Source organism: Lutzomyia longipalpis, chromosome 3 (genome assembly GCF_024334085.1).
Source record: "Lutzomyia longipalpis isolate SR_M1_2022 chromosome 3, ASM2433408v1".
NCBI lineage: Eukaryota > Metazoa > Arthropoda > Insecta > Diptera > Psychodidae > Lutzomyia > Lutzomyia longipalpis.
This window is the reverse complement of record NC_074709.1, coordinates 2,963,415-2,986,106: the sequence shown is the minus strand read 5'-3', so window position 1 is coordinate 2,986,106 and position 22,692 is coordinate 2,963,415. Positions and strand designations below refer to the sequence as shown.

The 22,692-nt window shown below is 39.0% G+C and overlaps 8 protein-coding genes across 12 annotated transcripts in view; 3 read left to right on the top strand and 5 right to left on the bottom strand.

Annotated features, from left to right (window-relative positions):
* Positions 1 to 22,692, bottom strand: part of LOC129794093 (GPI mannosyltransferase 3) — a 1,193,052-nt gene that overhangs the window by 376,159 nt on the left and 794,201 nt on the right. The gene's annotated exons all lie outside the window — the stretch shown is intronic.
* LOC129794120 (cytoplasmic tRNA 2-thiolation protein 1) overlaps positions 1 to 22,692 on the bottom strand; it is a 1,132,104-nt gene that overhangs the window by 376,159 nt on the left and 733,253 nt on the right. The window lies entirely within an intron of this gene.
* Positions 1 to 22,692, bottom strand: part of LOC129794129 (plasma membrane ascorbate-dependent reductase CYBRD1) — a 1,128,201-nt gene that overhangs the window by 376,159 nt on the left and 729,350 nt on the right. The gene's annotated exons all lie outside the window — the stretch shown is intronic.
* The window catches only part of LOC129794176 (cuticle protein 8-like), a 500,748-nt gene that overhangs the window by 376,159 nt on the left and 101,897 nt on the right, over positions 1 to 22,692 (bottom strand). The gene's annotated exons all lie outside the window — the stretch shown is intronic.
* On the top strand, positions 713 to 13,372 carry LOC129794064 (A disintegrin and metalloproteinase with thrombospondin motifs adt-1). The gene is made up of 6 exons (XM_055834652.1): positions 713 to 1,802; positions 4,415 to 4,493; positions 7,496 to 8,495; positions 8,562 to 9,546; positions 9,616 to 10,501; positions 13,245 to 13,372. Exons 1-6 carry the CDS (start codon positions 1,674 to 1,676, stop codon positions 13,310 to 13,312), a joined length of 3,147 nt encoding a protein of 1,048 aa, XP_055690627.1. The 5' UTR covers positions 713 to 1,673; the 3' UTR covers positions 13,313 to 13,372.
* LOC129794165 (DAZ-associated protein 2) lies at positions 13,850 to 16,274 on the top strand. Its single transcript, XM_055834809.1, has 3 exons — positions 13,850 to 14,107; positions 14,208 to 14,554; positions 15,900 to 16,274. Exons 1-3 carry the CDS (start codon positions 14,068 to 14,070, stop codon positions 16,089 to 16,091), a joined length of 579 nt encoding a protein of 192 aa, XP_055690784.1. The 5' UTR covers positions 13,850 to 14,067; the 3' UTR covers positions 16,092 to 16,274.
* Positions 15,761 to 18,040, bottom strand: LOC129794102 (KAT8 regulatory NSL complex subunit 2). Its single transcript, XM_055834716.1, has 4 exons — positions 17,608 to 18,040; positions 17,336 to 17,538; positions 17,107 to 17,275; positions 15,761 to 17,042 (listed from the first exon to the last, which is right to left on the bottom strand). Exons 1-4 carry the CDS (start codon positions 17,913 to 17,915, stop codon positions 16,271 to 16,273), a joined length of 1,452 nt encoding a protein of 483 aa, XP_055690691.1. The 5' UTR covers positions 17,916 to 18,040; the 3' UTR covers positions 15,761 to 16,270.
* LOC129794139 (40S ribosomal protein S4) lies at positions 18,452 to 20,101 on the top strand. Its single transcript, XM_055834776.1, has 4 exons — positions 18,452 to 18,536; positions 18,730 to 18,988; positions 19,225 to 19,494; positions 19,772 to 20,101. Exons 1-4 carry the CDS (start codon positions 18,534 to 18,536, stop codon positions 20,026 to 20,028), a joined length of 789 nt encoding a protein of 262 aa, XP_055690751.1. The 5' UTR covers positions 18,452 to 18,533; the 3' UTR covers positions 20,029 to 20,101.

Here is a 22,692-nt window from a genome sequence, read left to right as displayed (position 1 = left end):
CGTCTCAGATAAAAATCTTAAACATTAAATGCATAAGTAATAACATTTAGAGTCAAGTTCACAGTCATTAATTTCTGAAGAAGAAAACAAGATTTAATATTGTTCACCTATAAGTAGTGTTAAGGAATAAACCTTTAATTGGTTGGATGCAATTACCTACTATATACTTATGTTGCATTTAATGTTTGTAAGATTGTTAACTTTTATAACAAGAATAGGTACTCTCATTCACTTTGTTGCACTTTTATTAAAATATTCAATAATGCTCTACATAACTTTATTCTCTAATTATGTTAATTACACCTCTAATTTATTAACGAATTAATAAATTCCTCGTTGATGATGTAAAGTGATAGGTAGTTTCATATAAATTTAAAGATCCGCTTGAAATGTTTTTTTTTCTTGATGAAATATCTCAACGTTTCAGTACATTTCGCAAAAGATATATAACGATTTTTATTCTTTAATTTATTCCCAAGATCACTTTGTGGAGAGAAAGAGAGCTACCCCTTTGATTTCTAATCATTCACCAGGGAAGGATTGCACATGAAGAGTTTAGTGGGAAACTCACCTAGCTGTACGGGCAAGTACAACAGCACTTAATGGCCATTAATGGAGCCCCACAAATCCACCCACACTTTCGAAAATTACAACTCTGTGGCGTGAAATTCATTCTGTTCGCTATTCTTGTGCCGCGCTCTGCAACATTTTTAGTATTCGCCGAGTTGCCATCCACATCACATCGTTACCAAGACCCCATCCAGAGTACTTGGCGTGCCGCGGAGATCTGTCTTTCTCTCTGGATGGATTGCCCGGGTGATTCGTGAGTTTTTTTAAAGTATTTTTTATATAGTGGCAAGAAAATTGGCAAAGAGAGAAAAAGTGTTGAAAGGAAAATATTTCACCTGTGCAGGGAGACTTCCTGCTATTTTGGGGCATTTCTGCGCACAAATCACGGGGCATTTCGACACATCCCCTATAAGTTCTATTGTGTTTGAAATTGGCTAAAAAACGCTTTATTTGCCCCGAAAGCAATTCATCCACTTTCAGTGTTGATTTCACTGCGTAAAATTGTTGCACATACCTCTCTTGTCCATGCTATGTGGCATGGGATTCTGTGTTAAATAATTTTGCATTGAGTGACCTCCAAAAGGTAAATTTATTGATCTTACTCCTGAGTGCAAGTTTGAGTGCAACAGCATGCAGATTCCTCCGGCATCGCGTCTTCATCTTACAGTGAGTGTGGCAAAGATTGGCGCATGAAGCTGTATAACGGTGGCTCTCTACAGTGGTTGATTTTCTTCTTACATGGGCAAAAGAACAACACCAAATTGCTCTCTCTCTCAAATCCAGTCTTCATCCACTTGATGCGAAGAATGGACGCCAATTGTTGTTCCATCTGCAAATCAACATTCAACCTCGACGAGTCCCTGTGATTTGTATTTATATAGCCGCGCGCGTTAGTTATCAAGGAAAATTCAGTGTGAAGAAAATACCCTTGAATTGTGTGTGCGTTTTGCCCATCGGAAGACCCTCACTGTGAGAACACAAAGAGAATCCCCACATAAATTCATCTGGATAAAAAAAAGAGACTTTTTGGCGATTTAAACAAACATGTAAATGTCTCGGAATAGTGTGCGAATTAATTGGTTATTTGTGGAAATTTCTTGTATATGGCAGCAAAGAGGAAAGGAAGAAATATGTTACTTCTTCTATTTGCTGCATTGTATCTCGTTGATCTTATTCATGGAAATCACTTTCAAGTCACACGGAATTGCAGTGTAAATTATAGAGGACAAAAGGTGAGATTATTTTGAGATATTTACACAAACATCTATTTATGTACCATTTGCGTGAGTTGGAGAGAAATTTGCCCTGAAAATAAAAGGGCTTCATTTTCTCTTTGCAATCTTTGAGGAAGAAGATCATTTTCATTGCGGTTTTATTGCAGAAACTGTATCGTGGCAAAAATAGCTTCTCTTCACCATTTTTTTTGCTAATTTCCTCATAAGCTTTTTAGCTGTAAATTTTATTTGCCAACAATGTATAATGTAGCAGTGATGATTATGTTGGGAAATATGTAGCTCTTGATTCAACATTCTGAATATTTAGCGCATGATATTAATTATTAACTATTTTTTTAAGAGTTAAGAACTATTTAACTATTTAAGAGTTAGAAGTTTATGAAAATTGTCATAATTAAATCATATTAACATATATTGCATTTAAATTAGCAGCTTAGTAGAGTTTATGACAATTTATCTTGTGCCGTTTGAAATTTATTCCAACATTTGATGTTGATTCTAACAGTTTACTTTATCTCTAACATTTGACATTTCTTTTCTAACGTTTGACATTTCTGGGGAAAGTCACGTCAATTGGGCCACGTTCCCCTATTTTTCTACAAATATATATTCCCGTCAGGTTCTTTGATGACGTTTCCTTTCTAACGTTTGACATTTTGTTAACCTTACTTTTTCATTTTTGGCATTTCTTCTCTAACGTTAGACGCGTATACTATTTTTGGCATTTCCTTTCGAACATTTAACTTTTGGCGATTTCAATAACATTTAAAAAAATTATTTTTAAAAATTTCAATGCAATTTTTACACTGTAAATATTTTTATTTGATCTCTAAATAAAATTTTAAGTAAACTTTTATGATCCCTGCCCCTACACCAAAAGATTCTTTAAAATTAAAAAAAAATCTTTAAATTAATAAGCAATCTTATTTCCTTTATTTCTAAATGTATTTGTTCTTTTCTTTTTTTCTTAAATTGAAAAAAAAATCTGGGTGAATGAAGAAATCTCCCGGGCAATTAGTATAAATAGTGAAACTGATGAATTACAAAATTGTCGCGATTTAAATCACACGCAACAGTGGGTGGCTCAGAGGCGATGAGGTCAAAATGAAGGCTCACCAGGGAATGCGTGTTTTTTTTACTACACATACCCATTTATAAAACTATCGATACCGAATTGATTTTCACACGCATTTAATATATGAGATTTTTCTACAAATTGCTTCCCAAAGTTGCTAATTTTCTTTACCCCATATTTCCTCTGTTTGTTCCACTCATGATTTTCTTGCTGAAATCACGCACTACATGCGCGAAGCTGAGGAAAAAAAAAGTTCAAAAGATCCCTTGTTCTTTCCGTGTTGAAAAAGAAAAAAAAAACAACACGGCAATATAGAAGAATCTCGCATTCAATTTCATTTTCAATATGCTGAGAAATTGATGATGGTGACTCTCGTGATGTGTAACGGTGGTGGAGAAGATGGGAAAGCCAAAGCGTGTTTGATGGTGAAAAAAAAAGAGGAGAATTAAATACCTTGAGATTTCTTACCGTTTCTTCAATTGAAATTGAAATTTTTATATCTTCCCCCATTCAAGTCAAATTTGACCTTTTCATTCATGCGTCCGTCTGTTTTCATTCTTGCTCGCAAAACCATCAACACAGCATATTTTTTATGCCGCAAAAGTACTCCCCAACATTACAGCTTTGTAATCCAACAATTTTCATGCAAAGAAATTTCTCCACAGTGATGGGCGCGAGGGGTTTTTTAGAGCGAAAAGAAAAAAAATACAAAGTCTCTCAAAAGACTCTTTAATATTGCTAATCCCCTCCCTAATTAATGCAGTGTTGAATTTCGGCAGTTATGTTGCAAATACACCCAGCATGAAGGTATTTCTGCATCGCGTTTTGTTTCTCAAACAATTAACAGAAAGTGGAGAATCTCCCTCACAGAGACATACAGAAAATTTTGATTATTTATGGGAATTTTCACTTTCTTCGAAATTTAAATTTTTTTCTGTATTACTCTTTAGCTTCAATTGTTTTTTTTTCTTTTACTTTTACGGGTTTTACAGAGATTTAAGACACTTCCTTATTAATTCTTTTCTCATGAAGCTGAAGAAATATAAAAGAGCACAAAAATCCACAAAGTTGCGCGCGCTTTAATGAATGCAGATAAAGGTGGTTATATAAATTAGAGGAGACGTGGCGAATTGAATTAAAAGTGCGATGAAATATCATCTGATGAAATATTCTTGCATGAGGTGGTAATATATATCGTTAAAATGTCCGAAAATGCATGCTTCGTATTTCTCTGAATTTTCATGCGTGCTCCTTTTGAGAAAGATTTCAATGATCACGTAGGAAGGCACGATAAATTTATATAAGAAAAATATTCTTTGTTCTTTGAATTGCGTGCATTTTATTTAGCATAAAGTGCACGCACAGAGAAAGTATCTTTTGGAGTAATTATATTTTCAGTCTCTCACATAAATATTCAGTGGAAAACGCGGAAAAGTAGAAAAAGTGAATCAATCAGAGAGCAACAAGAAGAATTGTTGAATTATTTATTTTTTAGGTGATTTTATAATCAATTTATAATTTCTTTTCTTTTCAGCTCAATGAAGAGAATCTCCACGAATTTCTGGATACTCATGAACGATTCCTCCTATTTGGACACAGTGATAAACAACGTGGTGAGTTACGAGACATGCTAGTTCTTTGCCAATCATTGATGCATAAATGAGTAAACCCATATAAATTGCTATTTGACTCAGCCTGCTGCAAGAATTGATTGACCCCCATTCACAGAGAGTGTATGACTGAAATCTCATCACCATACAATGCAAAAAGAGATTCTTGCGGAGTCACATTCCACTGACTTTTTGGTACATTCAAAGATCATTGAATTTCCTCAACAAATCAAAACGTGATTGATTTTAGCGCGAAAAAAGGGGGTTGTCATGCATGGAAGAAAGTCACTTTTCCACACCTGACTTAACTAAACCTTGAACTTGTTTTCCATGCCTCCATGCCCCGTGATTCTTTGATTCTTCTGCTCTGGCAGAGAAGTTGAAATTAATTCTAGTTGCAGTTCTCACGTCCTTAGACTTCATTAGTAAGACGTGAATAGCGATAAAAGTCCCATCAAAATTCATCCTAAATGCAATAAGTTGTGTGCTTATCTCTTCTCTTATATGCTACCTCAAGTCGAGGGTCTCGCTACAGCGCGAAAACCAAAAGAGATGGGCAAAAGAAGACAAGTCCAACAAAAGCTCTCAAAAATTATTCCCTTTGTTCACCATGTCTTTTCCAAGCATGCACATTTTAAATGTTTCCGCTTCACTCTCATGTTGTATATCTTTGTCGCCGGAAGTATACAATTTTCAGGGCAGTTAAATGGTCTCCCCGTGAATAAATTTTCCCAGATTATTCCTCGCAAAACTGTCGCGGAGAGTTCAAGAACACCTTGCTTACATACAAAACAATTTGAACTATGCTCGCTCACATAAGTTTCATTGATCTCCCTTTTCATTTCAAGCAACATATGTATAATGTGGAGAATTTCACGTGCATGAGATCGTTTTTCTTTTTTTGAAATGATCGTGGTCAGTGTCTCCTCTCTTGGAACAAAAACCATCACCAAATTGCTCCATAGCGCGTGTCAAATGTGTCATTTTTTCCTCACCATCAATGGGTACTATGTACGTACATAACATAGTAAAATACGACGAGTCAAATCTCGAGCTAAATTGCCAATGCGAGGCTATTGACTCGCTCCAACACTCTTCAATCTCATCTGTGTAAATTGTTCAAAAAATTTCCCAGCATTTATCTGATACAGTTTCAATGGAAAAGCCACATACACCACTCCGGGGCGGCGTGATGGCTATCTCTGGCGCACGACCTCACCGTGAAAGTTTCAATAAAAAGCTCTCACTATTTTTCCCGTTACAAATTTTCTTAATTTTTGTGACGCAATTAGTTGGTATACCACAATCGTGGCATACCAAGTATTGTAATCGTCGGAAAAACCGACCACCTCAGATCGGACTCAAACTTGGTATGAGCACATTTTAGACTTCCCACATTACGAAAATAGTGGTGGAAAATTTTTGATCCGGCCGGCCGGCCTGCCGGCCGGCCGGTGCGCCAAACTTTGCCTTATTACTCGAGAACGGTAACAGATAGAGACTTCAGGTTTGAAGTTTTCTATAGAAATGTGGGTGTAAAATTTCATTTTTTCGCATTTTCAAAATCCAAGATGGCCGCCGTCCGCCATTTTGAAATACCATCAACCAGTCCCCTTATAGCTAGAAATCTGAAATTTTAGTATGTTTTAGTGCTCAGTGAGACGTTTTCATCGATAATTCATACTTGAAAATCGGTCAAGCCGTTTAGCAAATATGGCGGCCTAAAGCAAAAAGTGTTTTTTCGATATAACTCGAGAACGGCTTGACCGATTTTGACCATCTTAGTATCAAATGAAAGGTATTGAAAAGCCCTACAACTGTCTAGAATATTTCAAGTTCCAAAAATGGCCGCAAGAGACGCTAAAAACAAAAACAAAAATTGCCTAACTTTACGGGGCAATATCTTCGAATCCCAATCATAGATTTCCTTGAATTTTTGATATGTTGTAGCAGGACTAATAATCTTGCACCAGTCCGAAAATGAAGAAAATCTATGTCGCCGTTTAGAAGATATGATCATTTAAAAAATTCTTGAATTTGAAAAGTTCTAAGAGCCATATCTCTTGAACCGCTTGTCCGATTTGACTCAGTTTGGTATCAAATTAAAGGTTTTGCAATTATCTACAACTTTCTAGAACATCAGAAACCTCTAGAACCATTCCTTTAGGACGAAAAATACGAAAAACTCTTTTTGTGAAACAAAAATCCTCCATTTTCTGTTCTAGAGGTGACCTTGAAAATCATTGAAATTTATGTCAATTTATAGCCTATTTTAATACCTTTCCAAAACTAGTAAAGAAATTTCTGTAGGTCTAATAGAACTTCAGATATTTGCATTTTAATCTTTCATATTGATGAATTTCATAAAAAAATCAACTTTGCCTACTAATTCTGCTCACAAATTAAATTACAACGCATAGACTGACCCATCTACGTTGTGGTATACCAACTTTAATAACTGGACGCGTTATGATTGACTTTTGCCCTCAAATGTTTCCGTTTTTTTTCTAATATTTATTTAAGTGTCAATTATGAATGTCTTGGAGCAAGGTGTTGGTAGTAAAAAATCCTCTAATTAGAAATGAATAAGTAATCTCACGCACAATAAATTTGCTAGTAATCATATTTTGCGTCACACACGCAAAATTGTTTTTAAAAAAAAACTCGAAATTATAAAAGTTACACGACACAATTTGCTATTAATGTAAGCATAAAATTTATGTTACGCCTCTACATTAGATTTGATGCTCTCTGCTCTCAAAAGCATGGCATTTATGTCATCAAGTAGCTCACGATGGAGTGTTTATTCAGGAAATTTGCGAAATGATTAAATTTTCCACACTGCACTGTGTGCAGTTCTATGTGAAAATTTATTTACCTACTTTACCTATAATTTTAATCTCAAAATCAAGTTTAGAAAGTTTTTTTATTGAGGAAATTTTTTCAAGTTTAAATTATGTATTTTATGTACTAAAGGGAGCTTTTTGCTATATACAACATTTCAGATTCAAATTACAAATTAATAAATGTGATAAGAACAAATCGTCGAAGAAGATCAACGGATGGCAATGTGAAGATAAAGTGGGAAGATGACGATGGGGAGAATGTTGAATTTATCCTGGAGAAATCCCAGCAATTGCTGGATGATGATTTCGTCTTCATTCATCGCTACTCCAACGATTCGAGCATCATTGAGGATTCCAATGAAATGCTCGATGATGTGACTGAATGCTTCTTCACAAACACCCAGAGTGCTCTCGATGTATGCGATGACAATCTCCGGGGTGTTGTGAGGCACAACAATCAAGACTTTGTGATTCATCCCCTACCTGAGAGATTTGGCAGTGGGATTCATTTACTTGTCCCAAGGAGGACGCCGCAAGAGGCGCCGAGAAGCAATAGAGTGGAAAGAAATGAGAATTTCTTCGATGTTGAACTTCTTCGGGAGGATTTTGAGGAATCAGCCGGGCACAGGAGGTACAGGAGGTACATCTCGGCGAAAAAGACACCCCCAAATGTTTTACACGTGGAAACGGCAATTTTTGTCGATCGCGATCTCTTCAGGCACATGGCGAAGAATTATCCCAAAAATACCGAAATGAATCTCATTAGATTCGTCCTGGCAATGGTAAATGGTGTTCAATTGCTCTACCATCATCCATCGTTGGGCTATCAAGTTAATTTCGTCCTGAAGCGTTTGGAGATCCTCCACAATGACCCCAAGGATCTACACAGATCAAGTGATATTGATGTCTTCCTCAATAGTTTCTGCATGTGGCAGAGAAAATTCAATCCTGCCGCCGATACGGATGTTATGCATTTTGATCATGCGGTGATCCTTACGGGACTTGATCTCTACGTCGTTGGGAAAAATGGGAAGATTAGCAGTCAAGTTGTTGGTTTAGCTCCCGTGGCGGGGATGTGTACGCCCACCTCAAGCTGTACAATCAACGAAGGGAAACATTTTGAGAGTGTCTTCGTGGTGGCTCATGAAATTGGGCACAAGTAAGAAAATTAACGATCCTTTTGATCCATTCAATAAAATTATCATGATTTTTATTCTTTTTTTAGTTTGGGCATGCGTCATGATACTTCAGAGAACAACTGCGATCCATCCTTGTACATCATGTCACCAACACTAGGAAGTGGCAAGATTACCTGGTCAAAGTGCAGCAGAGAATACCTGAGTAACTTCCTGGAATCCTCTCAAGCACAATGTCTCTTTGATCGAGGACATTCAGCCCATAGTCTCGATCACAATGCTGAAGGGATCCTTCCGGGGGAACGTTTCGATGCAGATCAGCAGTGCATGTTGAAGTACGGGAAGGACAGTGTTCGATCGAGGAATCAACCCTTGGCGGATATTTGTCGGGATTTGCATTGTCAGAGGGATAGGTACACGTGGACATCTCATCCAGCTCTCGAAGGAACCTATTGCGGCGAGGGAATGTGGTGCAAGAGTGGGGTATGCAAACTCAAAGCAACAGCCTTCCTTGAATCCTCCCACGCACCTTTCCATCGACCATCGATAAAGCATTTCCCCGAGAAGAGTGCAAACTTTATTGAGGGGCAGAAGCTTAGTCACTACAAACAGGAATTCGGGAAATCTGTAACGGGGTGGAGTGAGTGGAGTTTGCCAAGTGAATGTGAATCTGGATGCCTGTACGGGGAATCAGGGCGACTCAAGGAAGGCAGCACAGGCCTAAAAGTTTCCACAAGGACCTGCCTTGATATGCGGGTAAATCGCAAGAAGTGCCTGGATCTCAATAGAAGATACGAAGCATGCACAGCAAAGCAATGCTTCAACATTCCACGTACAACGGTTATGGAATTTTCAAATCAGATATGCGAAAGAGCCAAGGAGTTTGACAGCGACATCCTGGGGATGGGAATGCAGCAAGTTGCCTTGAATCCCGATGATTCATGTAGGGTCTTCTGCAAAACCCGCAGCGGAGTACCAAAGTCAAAGAATTGGATCTTCCCAGATGGAACAACGTGCAGGAATGCCGAATCGGACTTTGATGATCCCTTCTACTGCATCAATGGAAGATGTCAAGTAATGCTGAATTTAAACATAAAGATGTTGAACAGTTTTTGATCAATTTTTTTTGTATTTTCTTTCCAGAAATTTTCATGTGATAATTCAACAAGTAATCTCTTCAAGACAGACCCAACGTACTGCCCACAGAGTCAGATACGTGAAGATGATTCCCAATCAAATGCTAGTTCCCCACAAATTGAGGAAAAGCCCCAGGATGAGACATCGACACAAAATGAGAGTCATCAGGAGGATACAAATGAATCCTACAACAGCGAAGTAGCTCCGGAATCGAGCTTCATTAAAGCACAAATCTACAACAACTGGCGCATGAGGAACAACGACAAACAACTCATGACGGCCAATCAGCATCCATCGATGATGTACAAAAGTTCCCCCTTGAGGGAGATGTGGCACGTAAAGTCCGGATGCTACTTCAGCTGCATGGACATGGCCAAGGGGATACAAATTGTTGCATCAGCCACATCGGGTGTAACGAGCATCCAGCTGTGCTCACCCGATGTACTGCCGTGCGAAAAAATGCAAACCACCTATGAATTTTCCAGTAAACTCTGCTCACGGTACAAAACAAAAGGTAGAGGATTATCCGGGAGTGGCATGCAAATCTCACCGAGTATAGAAGATCCTGATCGCAGTTGCAAGGTGGCGTGTCAGGATGAGTACATCGGGCATAGGTTCTACCTGGTTAATGGGGAACAGGGTTACTTTCCATTTGGAACAAAATGCTCAAAAACGGAGAAACGTTTCTGCGTCCGGGGGAGATGTTTGGAATTTGGGCCAGACAATATGCCCCTGAGGGAGTCACATTCGAACCTGGCACTCTATCACAATCGCAAGAGACGTCGGCGGAAAAGGAGTTTCCTTGATTTTGCTCCGGTTAACATTACTGAGAAGGTCAGCCAAGAATTGCTGGATAAACTTCTCGATAACGTTAACTTCACCACTGCTTTTGGTGAGTAGTTTTATTTATTTAATTCTTTTTTTTTTTAATAAAAGGTGTTGTTGGAAAATTCCAAAATGATCAAAATCAGTTAATTCGATTTATTAAAAATGAATAAATAAACCGAAACGTCGCTGAAAATGTTAAAACGCTCGTTTTTTTTATTATAAAAATAATTTTATTAGCTCATTGTAACGTTGATCCTGCACAATACAAAACGAATCAGTAGATCAAGGATCAAGCCTCAATAAGAATTTAAAAAAATTATGATTGTATTAAATTCGATCAAATCAGGGCTAGATTGGATAGATTTAAAACAATAAATTAAATTAAATAAATTAAATTCCTTGATCAATCTTATTCCAAAACTCAGCAGCAGCCACTCGAAAGCGATTTGAAGCTCTCACAATCACCTCACTCGTATTCCCATTGGAGAATCTCTGGAATTCCTGGTAGTCACAGAATCCTTCCACCTTTTCCGTGCATTTTCCATGCGTGAACCAAACTTTCTTTTTGCCGTAATTTGCAAAATGCACCAAGACCCCAACGTACAAATCACTCATGCGTGCCTCAACGGAATTGACCTCGATGGTTGGGAAGATGCTTGGAATACGGATCATGAAGAGTAAATCATCCCGATATCCTGTGCCGAAATTCCGATCTGTCCCTGTTGTTCGTTTTGTGTATCGGTATTCACTCTCAAAATTGAATTTGTAGAGATAAATTGGGGTTCTTTTGGTGCTAAAAGTCGTCCTGAATTGCGCCACTGTGTTGTGCAAGGATTGATGGAAGTAACGATCAGTTACCATCTGCAAAAAAATTAAATAAAAGTCAATTTATCTATAAAAAACAAAAAAAGAATGGTAAAAGGATGAGGAAAAGTCGTTACATTTATGAAAATATAATCATTATCCTGATCAATATGACGATCTTGGGTTCCAAAGTAGAAATTGAGAACTTTATCGACGAGTTTCGATGGGAATTCCAGGAATTTCGGCAGGATCTTCTCCATGTTTGCATTGAATTCCCCAAGGAGGGTGGTGTTAGTTAAGATGGGAGCTCTGTAGGTTCCATCATTGGGAGTGAAAGTTATCAAAATCGGTTTAGGTGTGTACGTTCCATTTGCCCAAGCTGTGTAGGGATTCTTTGTGAGGAAGGCATCCTCCCAATCTTCTTGCTCAATGCACGGTCTGTAGTTCACAAGATGATCATTGTGCCAAAATTTGAATCTATCTGCGCTTTCTCTGAGCACCCCAGCATCCACTTTCCGCAGTTTACTCACAATTTCGGTTGTTGTTAGATTTTTGTATCCTTTCACACCGACATACTTTGCCTGACGCCTAAACTGTGTTTTGGGATTCTTGAGGAGTGCCCAATGGGCCAATGAGCCACTCTGGAGGATTACGCGATGGAACAAGAGGGATGATTTCCTATTCATCATGTGCATCTGCACAGCAGCAGCTCCTGATCCTTGACCCATGAGCGTGATTGATTGGGAATTCCCACCAAATGCCTCAATATTGTCCCTAACCCATTCCAGTGCCATTTGTTGATCCTTCAGGCCGAAATTCCCCGGGCATGCACTATCCCCGGAGCAGAGGTAGCCAAATGCCCCAAGGCGATGCTGCAGGATGATGAACATAATGTCAATCCTATTCATAATGTAGTCCGGTGAGAAATCCTCATTGCTGGCTGTTCCAATGGCAAATCCACCGCCTGTAATGAGAACCACCACAGGCAGGGACTTTCGTTTACTCTTTCTAATTGGCCGATAAATATTCATGTACAAGCAGTCTTCGTCCCCATAGCTAAAATGTGCATTAGAAGCATAAATCTTCTGGATGCACGTACTCCTGGAGTAGGTTCCATTCCACACTTCCGGTGCCCATGACGCTCGGGGTTGAGGATTCCTGAATCGCAATGCCCCAATTGGAGGCTGTGCAAAGGGAATCCCAAGAAATGCCTCATACGGCCTCCGGTGGCCAGGTAGGATCGTTCCCAGGATACATCCACTTCTAGGGCACACAACTAACTTCCCATCGTCTTCTTCACACTCAATCACAACAGCAAAATAAATTAAAGAACACACCAAGAGGAGAACCTTCATCGTTGCGCACTTTCGTCCGTCTGATGAAGAGATCTTCCCAAAAAATCTTATGAGGTGCCCAAAATATGCTCCACATGCCATAACGGTCCACGGAAGCTACACAACTCATTGACTGTGAACACCAAACGGGAGTTTTCTTTTATTCTCCTCTTGTCTTGGCTTGTGCCGAAAAAGCATAAATCGAACGCGATGAGTAATAAAAAAAGTCGAGCGAAATTATTGAAAGGCGACGACACATGATGATCATGAGATACCGCGAATCCGCGAAATGGACAGAGTTTCGATTTTAATTCAACCAATTAAGAGGTGCTGTCGTATCTTCCATTTTAAATCATTTCTGACCCAAAAATCATGAATTATTACTTTTGATCTTGATTGAGGAATTAATTCATAAAGAATATTACTTATATGTGCATAACGACCATTCTCTTTGATCTTTTTCCTTTTATTTTTAATCTTGTTTGCTTTTGTTACTTTTTCTCGACAGTTTTAATTATTATTTTTTTCTTTTAATTTTTAAAAATTTTTAAAGAGCTGAAAAAAGATTTGGGAACATTTTTCAGACAATTGATCGCGCTTTAAACATCTTTTTTTTATTAATTTAAAATTAAAGAAATTCTTACCTGCTAATTGAGATTTATTTTTCAGATCCTGACGACCTTGCTGAACAACATATCGACATGACAAGTCCTATCTATTTATCCGACTCCTTTTAGTATTGTGCAAATATTAAATATAGATTTTATAAAATAAAATCGATGGATTTTGTTTTTTTATTTGAGCGTTTTTTACTCCTTTTGAATTTGGCGCGCTAAATGTAGTTCCAAAAGCAATCACGGCGGCTTTTCCCCCCAAATTAACTTTCCCGAAAAACCGTCTGAAAACCCCCAAAACCCCCAGAACGCACATCTCCACCTCCCCCGCAAACCCCCTTGCAGAAAGAAAAGCTGGAAAATTTCGGAGGAGCGGATAAAATTTAATTTTTCCGCAGCCGCCAAATTTTTTCGGCGTAGTATTCAAAACTCCGATGCAAAGAAAATCCGGCGATTTGCGCCGCCAAATTTTTACTGAAGCTCCCCAGGGCCCGTGAGCATTTCCAGCAACTTTAGGACCCAAAAAATGCATTTTCCATGAAAAATAAAAATAATTTTTCATTTCACTTCATTTTAACTTTATCAGTAAGCACGCGTATGTGATAATTTTCCGCGGCGTTCGTCAGCCGGGATGGGAGCTTTCGTGGTGTCTTCGGATGTAGAATTAAAAGCACTCGTGTGGAGTTCGGGTCCATTTCGTCAGGGCCAAAAACATTGAAAGAAGAAGAAGAAACAAAAACACGGGAGAAAAATTTGGAAATTCTGCGAAATTCACTGATAAAAAGTCTCAAGTGCCGTTTTATCGCTCAATTAGTTGAATCACCTCCATTATTGGCAATCGGACGACGCACAGCGTATGCAAAGGAACGTATCACACAATGTTCAATAGTGATAAGAAGGACGTGAACAAGGACTTTGGTGAGGCAATGGCGTTTGTGACATAAAAAGCTCGGGGAGGAGTCATTTTTAATTTTCACAAATTTTCCTTTTGGGAAACTTTTTTTTTTCTTTCTCCCAGGCGGTCCTGGAAATTTTGCACCGGCACCAAATGCTCAGCCGACTGCACCACACTACCCATGGCCCCATGTGCCGACTGCAGAGTACTACCCTCGCCCGCCGGAGGGGGCTCAAATGTGGGGCCCACCACCCAGTTATGATCATGTGATGCAGCAAAATATTCCCGTTTACCCAGCGCATTCGGGCCCCTTCCCCGGCCTGCCACCCGGCATGGCAAATCCCTATGCACCCCAGCAGGTGCCTGGTGCCATCTATCCGCCCCCCTTTGGAGCCCCTCCCACATTCCAGGCAGTCCCCGCGGGTCCGCCACCCGGGATCCCCGCGTATGCTCAACAGACCGTGCCCCAGGTGAGTGAGTTTGTTGCCCCTCTCCCTCCCTCCCTCCCTCCCTTGCATGATAAGGAGGATTCCCAAAAGTCAATTTATTGCTCAATTTCCCGCAATAACTAACGTTTTTTGTTTTGTTTTTGAGAATAATTATCAATTTATTTAGATTATTGTCCCAGAAAACATTAATTTTATTATTATTGAAGCTTGAAAAAATAATTTTTTAAATTAAAATTAGCATATACACTGTTTAAATTAACCTTGCATCGAATTTTTAAATGAAAATTAAATGTAACCAATGAAAACATTTTAAACCGTATATTCATCAGCCAATCAGAGCTCTTATTCTTATATTTTTTATTCTTACTAAAATTGATTTTCCCAAAAATGCACAGAATGACGTCATTCTCATTGTTTCTATTATCCTTTTTATTTATGAAACATTTCAACAGATGTTTCATTGATGATTTGCTTGACAAGATGCTCTTCGCTCTTATGCTTCATTTAAGGAGAGTCTCTTGGGCAAACTCTTGAAATTGACATATTTTTAATGTTTTATTTTTCTTGGGGTTTTTCTTAAACTCGGTTTTCCCATGTTGATTACATTTTGTAGCCTAATTTTTGAAGAGTATGAAAATCACTTTTTGCCATCTTAGGTGCGACGCCATCTTGTAATTTTCCGACTTTTCCACAGAACTACCCTAAAACACAAAGATAGGTTTTTCTCAGGATCTAATGGATTTTGATGGGGTAAAAAGCAAATAGAAGAGGAAGCATTAGCGGAGAATGTACCGGATCAGATTTTTGAATTTCGACTCAGATACTGAGAAAAGTAGATAAATGTTCTTATTGACTTTTCTCAATTTCTGAGTCGAAATTCAAAAATCTATTCCGGTACATTGTCCGGTAATGCTTCCTCTTTCATTTGCTTTTTACACCATCAAAATCCATCCAGTAGATCCTGAGAAAAACCTACCTTTGTGTTTTAAGGAAAATCACAAGATGGCGGAAAGTGATTTTCTTACTCTTCATTAATGTCTTTAAATATGATCAACACTTAACACAGTTTAAGAAAAAATCCTAAGAAAAAAAACATTTAGTTTCACCAACTCTCAACCCCCTTAAGGAGATAAAAATTACAACAGTGACGCCATTTTCTGCATTTTTGGACAAATTATTTGAACAAAAATCAGATTGTCTTAAAAAAAAAAAAAGAAAAAAAATTATTTTATTAATTTTTTTTATTTCAAGTATTATTAGTAAAATTCCACAATTCTAGGGAAGTTTTCGTGAATAACCCTGTGTGGCAATTTAAAATTTTTTATCAACTTCCTATTTTATGGGAATTATTTTTCTCTCCTAAAAGGTTGCTCTCTTTGATCCTGGCGCTCGATTCTCTGGGCAAGGGGGTAGCTCATTTAGTGTGCCACCCCCACCGCCGGGGTATGCTCCATCAGCTGCCCAGCTGGCCGCTATGCAGGGACAACCCGTGCAAGTGCAGAAGCCAAAGAATAACTTCTTCACCGGCGGCAAAGGATCTGGCTTCACATTCTGGTGATTCTTCCCCCATCGGACGACGGAATACACCACACATCTTCTCCCAGAGAAGAATCTCCGCGTGTTTTCCATTTATCTGTTTTTTTTTTTATTGTACACAAAACGATTATTTTTGCGCTGATTTTTTTTTGTCGCGACGAAATTTGAAGTATGAAATAAAAATTTATTGAATTTGCGCCTTCAATTTGTCGCCTCTTGAATGTCTTGCGCTGCCTCCGGGACTTCGGTGATTTCCTCCTTGATCTCAACGTCATCATGGCAAATGGTGACATTTGTGGAGGGATCCTCAGTGGTTGGTGGGGCGTCATCATCGGGTTTTTCTTCCTTCACTTCGGTCTCTTTGACTTTGGTTGGAGTTTCATCGTCTTCGGATTCACTTTCGTACTTCTTGAGAACGTAGCTTCGGGCAGGAGGCATGGCGATGTGAAGGACACAGGTGGCATCGTCATAGATTACCGGAACAGATTCCTGGCACACAACACCGCTCTTCTCAACACCACAAGCACGGAAGAGGACTTGCTTCTTGTCCTCGAGGATGTGCTTCTTGCAGAACTTGCAGCACGGAATGGTGCGATCGTTGCACTTAACACCGCCTTCAGTGAAGGTGCATCGATTCTGGAAGGGAGTCTTCTGGGCAAGACCAGCAATGGCCTTGTTTCGCTTCTCCAGGCGCTTCCTGTGCAAAACAGCCTCAACTCCATGGCGTTTGTGGTACTGATTGAGTGCTTTGAGCTTCCTGTAGAGCCGACGCTCACGCGGAGTGTCCCGGGATTGATTGTGAATGCTGCAGTAGGTCTCACGTTCACGACGCAGCGCATGGAGGTACTTCCGGCGCTTCTCACGCAAAACATGATGAAGCCGTTCAAATTGATCCACATAGAGCGACTGAAGACGCATTAGCTTCTGTTTGGTGATCATTGTGGCTTCCTCGGTTGTGTAGATGCTAGCGTGCCTGGAAATTAATGGAGAATTTGTCAGGAGATTGGCATTAAGGACATAGATTCTCGCGGACTTACTTTAGAAGATCTTCATTCTGAGAATCAACGCTCTCATTGTCTGAATTATCCATCTCATAGCCCCTCCAGGTGTTGCTAATTGTCGGCATGTCGTCATCAGTTGAGCTATCAGAGGCATAGTCCAGAATCTTCCGTCCTCTCTCATTGATTCTCTGACTGTTTATATCCACTGAAAACAAGCAGGATGAATTGATGACATCAACTACAAAATATTAAGCAGAATACTCACAAATAGGATCCAGGCATGGAGTTGTTGTTTCCTCCTCAACAACAACCTGCCCTGAGGATGTCTGTGGCTTGTCCACCTTAACATAATGTGAGAGTTCATTGAGAAGAGATTCCTGAGTTTCAAGATGCTTCAGCTTCCCCGTGGTAGACTGTGTCTTGGCCAGTTGATTGAGGCGACTGTGCTCGAAGCAAAAGTTTGTAAACCTAAAAGCCCAAAAAGCCTCACATTAGCACAGAAAACTTCCGGAAAATCCACCCATATATAGAACTCACGCAATATTCTTCCGGGATTCATATTTTGGCGCCGGCTGGAGGCATCTCTTTCCCGTTATCGGGTACGCAAAGGCACACTGTTTGTAGGGAGCCCGCGGGTCCTGTAGGATGTGCTTCAGGCAGTACTCATAGCCCACAATTCGCGGGAGCGTGCAATCGTGCTTGGTGAAGGCGCACGCCTTTGTTTTATTCTCAATCTCCACATGAAGCTGATCCCGGAGAGCTTTCTCCTCTTCCGGCGTGGATGTGGGAGGGCGCCTAAGGAGCACTTCACCTTGATTCACTTTCTTCATTGGAGAATTTTGCATTTTATCGGATTTTTTCTCGAAAATTATGAAATTCCTATTCTTTTTTTTTAACTAAAAAACGCACACATAAAAAACCACGCCAAGGGGTAATCGAATGCTTCCTGATTCTCAAACTTTTATTTTATTTGCTGCAAATTCTTGTTTTTTTGCCATGTCAGCACATTAGAAAGATTGAACATTGATTTATGGAATTAAATAAATTTTTTGTACGATTAACACTTGGAGGATCGTGGTTTCTAACCTCAAAATTTTGATCTTCATTTTCTCTTAAAATAAAATATTTTTCCAAATTTTCTTTCAACGATATTGAAGTATGAAACTTCCCTATACACAGATGTAGAATTTATCACGAAATATTGAATAGATTTTAATTCAGTGGCGATTGAAAAAAGTCAAATTGGCCACTTTGGCCAGCAAAATCCTCCAAGGGTTAAAAGAGCTAATAAAAAGTGATTTGAATATAATTTTGACATAGTTTTAATTTCAAAGAGAAGATTCTGGAATCACCGAGAACTCAGCGGCTGATTCTGATTCGAGAATCAAGAAATCACAACATATTCATCTACCCCTTGCTGTATCTTCCTTCTTTTTCAACATTTTCTTGAAAACGTGACAAACATGGTAAGTTTTCTATTAATTTTTAGTGCATAATCATAGTTTTTCCTTTATAAATTATAATACAAATTGTGGTGGAAAAACTTCCCCATCGGGTGATATAAAAAACTTTAGTGAAAGTTTATCAATAATTGGGGAAAATGTGGAAAAACTTTCTTGCGTGAGCTTAACCTAACATTTTTCTTGTTACTCTTTGCAGGCTCGTGGCCCCAAGAAGCATTTGAAGCGTCTTAACGCCCCCAAGGCATGGATGTTGGATAAACTCGGGGGTGTGTTCGCCCCACGTCCATCCCAGGGCCCCCACAAGCTGAGGGAGTCCCTGCCATTGGTGATTTTCCTTCGCAATCGCCTAAAGTATGCCCTGACCAACAATGAAGTCACCAAGATTGTTATGCAGCGCCTCATTAAGGTTGACGGAAAGGTCCGTACAGATCCCAACTTCCCTGCTGGCTTCATGGGTAAGTCTTTCAAATTTTCTTTTGCACATTTTCTCAACTTCGAGAATCGACTTTGGCGTGAAGGGCATATCCGACACCTTCCGGCAAATTTATTCACCTCGATAAATCAATCCTCTCAGCCTTTGCCTTGCCCAAAATTGATTTTTGTGCATCTTTCTCGTGCTGAGGACAATTCAATGCCACAGAAGCTCAATTGAGAGTGAAACTGATGCGCGCTTATTTTCTTTTATTTACAGATGTTGTGTCTATTGAGAAGACCGGAGAGTTCTTCCGGTTGATCTACGATGTGAAGGGACGTTTCACAATCCATCGTATCTCCGCGGAGGAAGCCAAGTACAAGTTGTGCAAGGTGCGCAAGGTACAGGTTGGACCCAAGAACATTCCCTTCTTGGTTACTCACGATGGACGTACGATCCGCTACCCAGACCCTGTAATTAAGGTCAACGACACCATTCAGTTGGACATTGCCTCCACCAAGATCACGGATCACATTAAATTTGATTCAGGTAAGCATCCTGTAATGAGAATCTCTCAAAAGAGCTCCCTTTCGGCCACATCGAAGCTCTCCTTGTGGCGCCTAGTCACTGTGGGGAGTCAATAGTTTGGCCAAGAGCAATTAATTGACTTCATCTTCGGTCGCTGGAAGTTTCTGTATCCCCCGGGATTCACTATCTTGCAGTATTTACCAATTTGAAGTATATTTCTTCCTGGAAATAATTTAAAAATTAATTAAATGTTATTTTTGGAGATAAACTAAGACATAATTTTCTTTGAATTTTACAGGAAATCTCTGCATGATCACCGGAGGTCGCAATTTGGGTCGTGTTGGTACTGTCGTCAATCGCGAACGGCACCCGGGATCCTTCGACATTGTCCACATTAAGGATAGTCAGGGACATATGTTCGCCACGCGTCTCTCCAACGTCTTCATCATCGGCAAAGGCGCCAAGACGTACATCTCGCTGCCAAAGGGCAAGGGTGTGAAGCTCAGCATTGCCGAGGAGCGCGACAAGAGGCTCGCGGCAAAGAAGGCACACTAAACACCCACATTGAGCCCCATTTGGTTAACATTGCGGGGGTTTTAATAAAAGGAAGGAGAAAATTATAAAAAAAGTATTTTTTCTTAATTTTATTTTATTCACTGAGAAGTCGTCATACTTTTTATCTGCCCTATTATGAAAATACATTAAAAGGCTTTCAAAGCTTCGAGAGCCAATCGTGTGAATTGTGAATAATTTTAGATCATTAAGATCAGACTAAAATGCTATAAAAATCATCCAAATACCAACATAAAAAATTAATTGTGAGACTTTTAAAATGAATTAAAAATTAATGAATAAACAAAGAATTAAAACTCAATCACAACGCATAAACTTTTGACGCTTTTGTACATAGTAAAAGCCGCAAAAGCTTCTGTTTAAGCGCATATTGTGATAAGTGTGGTCATAAATAAAATTTGTGCGAAAGTCTCGAAAGGTCCATGATCGGCATCTTAAATTGCGGTCTGGTCAAATGAATTGCCAAATAAATTAGCTCGCGATCTCGCCTCGATGCGAGGGAGAGAACAACAACAACAAAAAAACATTGATGGAGCGACAAGTTGATGGTGCACCGCGCAAAGAAATCGAGCAAAAAGTTGCATAATGAAAGGGTATGCGATGCTGTTGTTTTTTTTCTTCATTCAAAAAATTATATAATTGCATATTTATGGTTGTTTTGCGCCTGAACCGGCGCCCTCACCCGAAAGGAGGGCCTTGAACGTCCCCCAGAAGATCGCAAAATGATCGCGAAAAAATTGCTTTTTGGGGAATTTGCTGAGAGTGGACAAAGAGCCATAAACTGTGCAGGAGATTCTGTGCAGGATTGTGTTGTGAGTGTGCCTAAAAAAAGAGCATTTTGCGCTCCATTGAACACCCATAAATCCCATAAATCTGATCAACACACATGGTCATGTGCAGCATCCGGTGGTTCGCGAAAGTTCGCATATTATGGAACACCCCTTTGGTGTTAGAAGAAAAAGCCACCGAATCGCTAAGCGAGATCTCCGACACAACGAGCGTCTAATTTAAATATCAAGCGAGTCTCATGGTGCATTTTTTTCCACACGCCTTTCGGCAAAATTTCGTCCACATCAACACCCATTCTGCGCCGTGTGGATTTTTCTCGCCTCCAACTCCTTCTAAATAAAAATGCTGCGACCACAGCCCAATGCACACAAGATGGTGCTTTCATTAATGGACGCAAAGAACTCGAACGAGAGAGTGCGCGGCAAAGTCGTGACTCTGTGCTGCTCTGAGGCACACAAACGATCTCGATGACATAATATTTTAATGATATCCCAACCCTTTTCCCCGACGGGGACGCATGCTCCCGCACCACATTGCGTGCGACCTGTACATTTGTACGGACGGACCATTTAGCGCAAAAAAAAAGCATTTATTGCTGCAAATTTGCATTAAATGGGCGCCAACTAATGTGGTGAACACCGAACACTGAATAAACTTAACACGTCTTGACCTCTTCGCATGGGAATTATGAATCAGTCCAATACATTACGGAGCATTGTAAGTAATATCCTTTTGCGACATTTTCAACACGTTAAATGCATAAATACATGATTTCCCTGATTTCCTCATACAATGACTACAATGAGCATTGTCTAACATTGATTTTTTTTTCAAAGTTATTTTTTGAATATTTTCTGTAATTTAGTGCATACGCGGGAAAAAATAAAATCTGTTATAAAATCAGAGATATGGCCATTTTTGTGCTTCAAATTACTGAATTTCACAAAATAACTTAATTTTGCCTACTGACACTGCTCACAAATCGCATAAACTAACTTCTACACGTTTCTCTTATAACTAGACGCGCTATAATTAACTTTGTTTTGCAAAAAATTTTAATTTTGGAGGCACTAAACTTAATTTCAGGACCTCATCAGTTTTGATTTATTTTTAAACCAACTTTAGCCAAAAAAAATTTCATTTTTCAAGATTTTTTTGTGATTTTCAGAAAAATGGATTTTTACTCTTTGAAAAAAATTGCTTTTTGAAGTTTTTCAGTGAACTATAAGGGAAATGTGTTGGAGTTACAGAAGGATTCTTTTAAGGTAAGCTTTTTTTTTATGAATAATGATGCTATTAGCCATTATTTTTTTCATAAACTGCATTTAATAAAATAAAATTTATCAAAAATTTTAAGTGATGAAATTTGAAAAAAAAAATCAAATTCGTTTACCTAATAATTCTTTAAAAAGAAAATATTTAATTTTCTATTTTGCTCATAATATTAATATTACATGAATATTGTAAGCTCCTGAAACTTTAACTTATGCACAGTTCCTTATATAAATTATGCATAAATCAACCAAGAATCTGTTCATATTTATTATTATTAAAAAAATGTAATTCAGAGGCGTCGTAGAAATCCATTCTCTCGCACATTCCTTGGGCAAACATACAACACTATATGTATAAAGAGAAAATTTGCAATCGACAACTTGAAAATTATCTAGGTCTGAATCATGCGTACCTCTCGGGGGCAACTCTACTTTGTAATCTCAATCGACTAGCTAATCACAGTGCAAGAGAGGCAATTTTCTCACAGAGATTTATGAGGATTCGTCTCCACCCATGAGAGCTTCTTGTCTTTGCGTTCACAATCCTTTTTTGCAATCTCCTCCTCAATCGTGTTCCACCCAA

Bases quoted from the DNA above. Each gene is read 5' to 3' on its own strand.
- LOC129794064 (XM_055834652.1), top strand. From the start codon at position 1,674: ATGGCAGCAAAGAGGAAAGGAAGAAATATGTTACTTCTTCTATTTGCT. The intron at 8,496-8,561 runs GTAAGAAAATTA...TTCTTTTTTTAG, and splicing joins GCTCATGAAATTGGGCACAA to TTTGGGCATGCGTCATGATA. The intron at 9,547-9,615 runs GTAATGCTGAAT...TTTTCTTTCCAG, and splicing joins GCATCAATGGAAGATGTCAA to AAATTTTCATGTGATAATTC.
- LOC129794165 (XM_055834809.1), top strand. From the start codon at position 14,068: ATGTTCAATAGTGATAAGAAGGACGTGAACAAGGACTTTG. The intron at 14,108-14,207 runs GTGAGGCAATGG...TCTTTCTCCCAG, and splicing joins GGACGTGAACAAGGACTTTG to GCGGTCCTGGAAATTTTGCA. The intron at 14,555-15,899 runs GTGAGTGAGTTT...CTCTCCTAAAAG, and splicing joins CTCAACAGACCGTGCCCCAG to GTTGCTCTCTTTGATCCTGG.
- LOC129794102 (XM_055834716.1), bottom strand. From the start codon at position 17,915: ATGCAAAATTCTCCAATGAAGAAAGTGAATCAAGGTGAAGTGCTCCTT. The intron at 17,276-17,335 runs GTGAGTATTCTG...GCTTGTTTTCAG, and splicing joins TCCATGCCTGGATCCTATTT to TGGATATAAACAGTCAGAGA. The intron at 17,043-17,106 runs GTAAGTCCGCGA...ATTAATTTCCAG, and splicing joins CAGAATGAAGATCTTCTAAA to GCACGCTAGCATCTACACAA.
- LOC129794139 (XM_055834776.1), top strand. The intron at 18,989-19,224 runs GTAAGTCTTTCA...TTTTATTTACAG, and splicing joins CTTCCCTGCTGGCTTCATGG to ATGTTGTGTCTATTGAGAAG. The intron at 19,495-19,771 runs GTAAGCATCCTG...TGAATTTTACAG, and splicing joins TCACATTAAATTTGATTCAG to GAAATCTCTGCATGATCACC.